This window comes from Orycteropus afer, unplaced genomic scaffold (assembly GCF_000298275.1).
Source record: "Orycteropus afer afer isolate SDZICR_OR568_19922 unplaced genomic scaffold, OryAfe1.0 scaffold00075, whole genome shotgun sequence".
Lineage (NCBI taxonomy): Eukaryota > Metazoa > Chordata > Mammalia > Tubulidentata > Orycteropodidae > Orycteropus > Orycteropus afer.
In genome coordinates, this window is record NW_006921662.1 from 912,485 (window position 1) to 920,383 (window position 7,899).

General features: G+C 35.6%; 1 protein-coding gene across 1 annotated transcript in view; it reads left to right on the forward strand.

Annotated features, from left to right (window-relative positions):
• LOC103197278 (complement factor H-like) overlaps nt 1-7,230 on the forward strand; it is a 37,718-nt gene extending 30,488 nt beyond the window's left edge. Inside the window, exons 12-13 of the mRNA XM_007941177.1 lie at nt 6,087-6,269; nt 7,034-7,230. Coding sequence (XP_007939368.1) covers nt 6,087-6,269; nt 7,034-7,230 — 380 coding nt within the window. The remainder of the gene's footprint in view (nt 1-6,086; nt 6,270-7,033) is intronic.
• The last annotated feature ends 669 nt before the right edge of the window (nt 7,231-7,899 follow it).

The window sequence follows — 7,899 nt, forward strand, 5'->3', positions numbered from 1 at the left end:
AATGGATGACAAAAGAGACTCTGAAACTTGCCCTTGAGTGGAGAGTAGCTAAAGCAAATGGAAGAAATGACAAGATAAAAGAGCTGAACTGAAGATTTCAAAGAGCAGCTCAAGAAGAAAAAGCCAATTACTATAATGAAATGTGCAAATATCTCGAGTTAGAACACCAAAAGGGAAGAACATGCTCAGTATTTCTCAAGCTGAAAGAATTGAGGAAAAAATTTAAGCCTCGAGTTGCAATATTGAAAGATTCTAAGGGCAAAACATTGAATGATGCAGGGAACATCAAAAGAAAATGGAAAGAATACACAGAGTCACTGTACCAAAAAGAACTGGTCGATCTTCATTCATTTCAGGAGGTGGCATATGATCTAGAATCAATGGTCCTGAAGGAGGAAGTCAAAGCTCCAATGTAAGAATTGGTGAAGAACAAGGCTCCAGGAATTGACGGAATACCCATTGAGATATTTCAGCAAATGGATGCTGTACTGGAGGCACTCACTCGGTTATGCCAAGAGATTTGGGAGACATCTACCTAGCCAACTGACTGGAAGAGATCCATATTTGCACCCATTCCAACAAAAGGTGATCCTACAGAATGTGGAAATTATCAAACAATATCATTAACATCGCACGCAAGCAAGATCTTACTGAAGATAATTCAAAAACGGTTGCAGCAGTATATTGATAGAGAACTTCCAGAGGTGCAAGCTGGATTCAGAAGAGGATGTGGAACAATGGATATCACAGCTGCTGTGAGATGGATCTTGGCTCAAGGCAAATAATACCAGAAAAATGTTTACTTGTATTTTATTGACTATGCAAAAGCATTTGATTGTGTGGATCATGACAAATTATGAATAACATTGAGAAGAAGGGGAATTCCCAAACACTTGATTGTACTCGTGAGGAACCTGTACACTGACCAGGAGGCTGTCATTTGAATGGAACAAGGGGACACTGCATGTTTTAAAATCAGGAAGGGAATGTGTCTGGGTTGTATCTTTTCCCCATACTTATTCAATCTATATGCTGAGCAAATAATCTGAGAAGCTGGACTATATGAAGAAAAATGTGGCATCAGGATTGGAGGAAGAATCATTAACAACCTGAGATATGCAGAAGATACAGCTTTGCTTGCTGAAAATGAGAATGACTTGAGGCACTTACTGATGAAGATTGAAGAATACAGTCTGCAGTGTGGATTACATCTCAGTATAAAGAAGACAAAATTCCTCACAACTGGACCAATAAGCAGCATCATGATAAATGGAGAAAAGATTGAGGTTGTCAAAGAATTCACATTGCTTGGTTCTACAATCGATGCTAACAGAAGCAGCAGTCAGGACGTTAGACAACGCGTAGCGCTGGGAAGGTTGGCTGAGAAGGAACTCTTTCAAGTGCTGAGGAGCAAGGATGTCTCCTTGAGGACTAAGGTGCGCCTGATACAGGCCATGATATTTCCAATCGTATTGTATGCATGTGAGAGCTGGATAATGAATAAGGAAGACCAAAGAAGAGTTGATGCTTTTGAGATGTGGTGCTGGTGAAGAATGTTGAAAGTACCATGGACTGCCAAAAGAACTAACATCTGTCCTGGAGGAAGTGCGGCCGAGATGCTCCTTGGAAACGAGGATGGCCAGATTTCGTCACACCTAGTTTGGTCATGTTGTCGGAGGGGACCATTCTCTGTAGAAGGATGTCATGCTTGGTAAGGTGGAGGGCTGATGAAAGAGTGGAGGCCTTTGATGAGATGGATTGACCCGGTAGCTGCAACAATGGGCTCAAGTATAGCAAGGATCATGGAGCTGGAGCGGGATTGGGTGGTGTTTCGTTCTGCTGTGCATGGGGTCACTATGAGTTGGAAATGACTCAACGGCACCTACCAACAAAAACATGGGCAAAGTACTGAATGACACAGTAAGACTCAACAGATGATATAAGGAATACATAGAGTCACAGTACTAAAAAGAATTAGTTTAAGTTTAACCATTTATGGAGGTAGCATATGATCAAGAACTGATGTTGGTGAAGGAAGAAGTCCAAGCTGAACTGAAGGAACTAGTGAAAAACAGACTCTAGGAATTGACCAAATATAAATCAAGATGTTTCAACAAAGGAAATAAAGCAGGAAATTCTCTCTTGTGTAAAAAGAAATTTGTAAGACAGCTACCTGGCCATTTCACTGGAAATGATCCATATTTGTGCCAACTCCAAATAAAAGTGAACCAAAAGAATGCAGAAATTATGGAACAATGTCATTAATTTCACACTCAAGTAAACTTTGCTTAAAATAATTAAAAAATGATTGCAAAAATATACTAAAAAAGAACTGCCAGAAATTCAAGGCAGATTCAGAGAAGGACATGGAATGAGGGGTATTAGGTGGATATGAGATCAGTGATGTCAGATGGATCTTGCCTGAAAGAAAAGAATACTAGAAAGATGTTTACTTGTGTTTTAATGACTATGCAAAAATATTTCACTATGTTGATTATAGCAAATTATAAATAACATGGAGAAGAATGGAAATTCCAGAACACTTAATTGTGCTTGTAAGGAACATGTAAGTAGACCAAGATGCTGTTCTTTGAACAGAACAAGGGCATATTGCATGGTTTAAAATCAGGAAAGTTATATGTCAGACTTGTAGCCTTTAATTACTGTTATTTTATCTGTATGATGAGCAAATAATCTGATAGAAGGACCATATGAAGAAGAATGTAGCACAGGATTAGAGGAAAAATCATTAACAACCCTTGATATGCAGATGACAAATCTTCTTTGCTGAAAATAGAGAGTACTTGTACTACTTACCAATGAAGATTAAAGACTACCACCTTCAGTTTGGAATACACCTCCACATAAAGAAACAAAACCTCTCAAAACTAGACCAATAGGCAACATCATGACAAACGGAGAAAAGACTGAAGTTTTCAAGGATTTTATTTTAATTGGATCCACAGTTAATGTCCATGAATGCAACATCATAGAAATAAAATATGGATTTATTCTGTTGGGCAAATATTATGCAAAAGATCTCTTTGAAGTGTTAACAAGGAAGATGTGACCTTGAGGAAAAAAGTGTGCCTGACCCAAGGAATGGTATTGTTCAATCATCTCATATGCATGTACAACCTGGTAAATGAACAAAGAAAAAAACAAAGAAGAGTTCATGCCTTTGAATCATGGTTTTGGTGAAGAATATTGAATATGCCATGGACAGACAAAAGCATGAACTTGGAGGTACAGCCAGAATGCTCCTTAGAAGTGTCCTACTTTGGACAGGTTATTAGCATGGTCCAGTGCCTGGAAAAGGGCACCATGGTTGGTAAAGTAGAAGATTAGCTAAAGAAGAAGATCCTCTACACAATAGATGGGCAGTGGTTGCAATAATGGGCTACAATGTTGCAGTGATTGTGAGGGTGGTGCAGACTGGGTAGGGTTTCATTCTCTTTTCCATAGGGTAATGACTCAGAACTAAGTTGAAGGCATGGAACAACAAACAACAATTTTGAAGCTATCTATGTTTCTGGTTTTGAAAAGAGTTCTTGTAGATAGGATATTGTTGTGTCTTGTTCTTATTCGCCCAGTTTTTCTTGGTCTTTTAACTGGTATATTTGCACCATTTACATTTAAAGTAACGTTTGTTATGTGAGGGCTTCTATTGGGCTTTTTATTGTTTGTTTTGTGTGTTTTTCCTGTTTCTCATTCCTGTTTACATTTTCTTGCCTTTTTGAAGGTTTCTTGAATATTTTTAAGAATTTCATTTTGATTTATCTATACTGCCTTTTGGTGTATCTTTTTGTATATTTATTTTATCTAGTGGTTATGCTTAGCAATACAATATACATAGGTAATTTCCTGTCTATTTGTATGGCTGTTGTACTATTTCACATAAAATCTCTAACTTTCACTTCCATCTTACCCAGTTACTCCATTTTCCTAACATTGCTTTAAATAGAAATGTCTTAAGTACTTCCTTTCCATACACAGAGCACCATATCAGAAGATTTCATTAAGTTTCATCAGGCAAACAAATTCAACAAACTCATGAGGAGAAAGATAGTCATATTTACCCACATTATTTTCAATCTATTTCATTTTTCTTTCTTCCTTCCTGATGTCTCACTTCTCCTTCTATTATGATTTCTTTTCTATTTGAAAATATTAATTTAGGCATCCATAAAGATGGATCTGCTGGAGGCAAATTCTCTTACTTTTCTGTTGCTTGAAAGTGACTTAATTTCCCTATTATTACTAAGGATGGCATTTCGGCATATAGAAATTACAGGAGACAGCTCTTCTTTCAGATTTTGAAAAACGTTATCACATCCTTCTGACCTCTGTGTATTACAAATGTGAAACCCAGTCATTTGAATCCATGTTCCCCTGTAGGTAATGCATAATTTCTTTCTAGATGCTTTCAAGGATTGTTTCTTTTACTTTACTTTTCAGACATTTGATTATGATGTGTATTTGCACAAATTTTTCTGGGTTTGTCTTTGGACTTTGTTCAGCTCTTTGAACATGCAGGTTTATTTTTTCTGACCACCTTGGGAAATTTTCAGACATTATATTTTTAATTATTGTTTTTTAGCTCTACCCTCCTTCTTCTATCATTATGGAACTCCACTTTTTTTTTTTTTTAATTTTACCACAGAAACCTGAAATTCTATTTATTTTGTTTGTTTTCAGATTGGTTAATATTCATTTTTATCATCAAGTTTTAGATTCATTCTTCTGTTATCTCCACTCTAGAATTAAGCTCATAAATGATTTTTTTAAATTTTATTTCTAGTTACATATTCTCCATCAGGTTCTAACCATCATTGTCAAATTATCTCAACATCTGAATCATATCAGTGTTGGCATCTATTGAATGTCTTTTCTTTTTGAGATTTTACCCATTCTTGATATTATGATTGTCAGTGATACTCTGTATATTTTGGGTATTAAGTTTTAAAACTCTGAATTTTATTTAAATGTGATATTTTAACAGACTTCCATCACTGCCATGCCAGGTGCAAACCAGGTTACCCACTTGGCCTCACTGACCCTGTGGAAAGTGGATAGGGGACAGGTTCTTGTTATATCACCACATGGATGGAAGTCTAGGCCCCTAACTCAGCCCTGATGATCCTGTGGAAGGGGAAAAAAAAAAAACTCACTGCCACTGAGTCAGATTGGACTCATAGTGACCCCCTCCTTGGGTTTCCCTGATGGTATCTCTACTGAAGTATATTGCTCAACCATCCTTCCAAGTAATGGCTGGTCGGTTGGAACCTCCAGCCTTCTGGTTAGCACTCAAAAGTCTTAGACATTACACCATGTGGAGGGAAAACAGGTTTTTAGTTCTTCTATTGTGATTTTCTAGAGTTAGTTGCATATTGTTAAGATTTCTACCTTGCAAGGCTGCTACCTTCCAGTCTTTGGTAGAGATGGTAGGCTCTTCTCAGAACTATTTTGTCTGAACTGGATATTAGTTTTGGGTTGCAGAGTTCTCCAGTGCCTAGTTCAGGGTATACAGGAAACAAAAAGAGAACCAAATAACTCACCCCCACATCGTTCTTTGAGTCCCATGGTCCCAGTTCTTCCTTCACCTTTCAGACCGCTCTTCCTTTAGTTTTATATAATGCATCCAGAACGTTTAGCTACACCTAGCAGAAGTACAAATAAGTTTATTCTTTGAATTTTTGCAGGAAGTTGAAGTTTCCTTTGTAATAAAAATTTTAAAAAGGGTAGAGATCTAATAGATATTGCAATGCATTATATAACAAAAAGAAAACTTTATTTGTTTATCTTAACTATAGATTTTCCAGAATATATTCATGAAGAAAATAATGTCTACCTTAACACTGGAAGGAGGATATACTTAGTAGTGTTTTCAGATAGGATAAAAGGAAGAACTGGAAAGGCTGTAGTTCTCAATTTATGTGATTAGAATTCCTTCCATGAATCATTTCTTTCCTCAGAAATCACACAAATCTTGATATTGCATATTATGTTTACTTTGTATTAGACTCAACTTAATCTGTGTATTGATTTGACCTCTCAATTAATCAAATATTATATATATTTTTTAGATTCAGAGGGAAAATGTGGGCCCCCTCCTGCTATTGAAAACGGGGACTTGACTTTATTCCCAGCACCTGTATATGCTCAAGGAACATCAGTGGAGTACCAGTGCCAGGCCTTCTATGAACTTCAGGGTAACAGACATATAACATGTATGAATGGAGAGTGGTCAGAACCACCAAAATGCTTAGGTAAGTACTTCAGTCCTTTTTTGAAACCTTGAAAAAAATCAGTGTAATGAGCATTATATTTTTTCTATTTGTAATATTTGTGAATTAGTTAAGAACAATTGTGTTGAATAATTGACCTCCAAATCCTAATAAAGGAAAACCTGCTGCCATTGAGTCAATTCTTACTCAATACAGCTCTCTTTGTCATAGAGTAGAACCACTCTATAGAGTTTTCCAATATTAACATGTAAAGATATATAGTTTCTGAAATTTTTATTAAAACAATAGATGTGAATGTCCTTTAATGTAAAACTCTTGATATTATAGTTCACATTATGATCCTCCGATAACATCTAGTTATCACACATTACGCATAATACATCATTTTTGCATCATTGACCGGTTTCAAAGAACCCAGGTAGGGAAAATGGTTTGTACGTGTTGACTAGCCTAAAAGTTAGCATTGGAAGTCACCACACAGTGTTGTGGAAGAAAGTCCTGACTATCTGCTTCTATGAAGATTACAGTCAGAAATCTTGTAAACTAATTCTACTCAGTATCACATGGGGTTGAAATGTACTCAACAAGTTAGAATTGATGCAATAGCAATGGGGTAGGTTAGTTAGGTTTACCTTTTTTAGAATATTTAAATATTCATGATGAGTTTTCACAGAGACAGTTTGGAAAGATGTAGAGAAAGAATTCCTGAACCATTATTTTGTTTCTACTTCAAAATCATTCTTTGTGCACTGATTATTTTTCATGTTTGTTTTCTCTACTTTCAGATGCATGTATAATATCAGAAGAAGAGATGGAAAAATATAAAATACAGTTAAAATGGAAATATGACAGAAAACTCTATTCTAGATCATCTGATACTGTTGAATTTAAATGTAAATGGCCATATAGGGAAATGACATCCAGACACACTTTTCGAGCAACTTGTCGTGAAGGGAAGCTGGAGTATCCCCGTTGTGGATAATGCCGTGGTTAAAATGCATTTATACAGTCAACATATATACATTTCCTAAATTTTCTATTATTAATCTTATTTTCTTAATTCCATTTTTTCCAAATGTTAAGCCATTTTTACTCACAAATTAGAATTTGTTTTAAATATTATGTGAATGATGTAATTATAATCTGAGAGACCAATATCTGACCCTAGAAACACCTTATTAAAATATGGCAAACCACAAGCTATGTGTCTGGTTCCTAAAACATCCTTGGCTAGAAATTAGAGGCACTCACTTCAGTGCCTGCTTCAATCCATCACTTTCCTAACATTCTCAAAGGTTTCAACATAATGTCTGAGGCTTTCTGAGACTCTTATTTCGGAGACAATGGAAAAGATCTAATAGTCTCAACTTGAAAATGATATTCTATGCCAAATATGAAAAAACAAAACAATCTATATTAGTAGAAAAATAAAAAGGATTGCTTATTATTCTCTCATATTATCCTACTTATCTTTTTATAGATAAACATGCCAAAAAAAGACCAAATTTGTAATCTATAAGATATCTAGCACATTTAAGCATGCAAACCAAGTATAAAGAGAAATTAAAATCAAGTTGTTTACATAACAATCATAACATTATCACAAATAGCTATAAAAATCCAATATCATGTATAAGCACACACAAATACA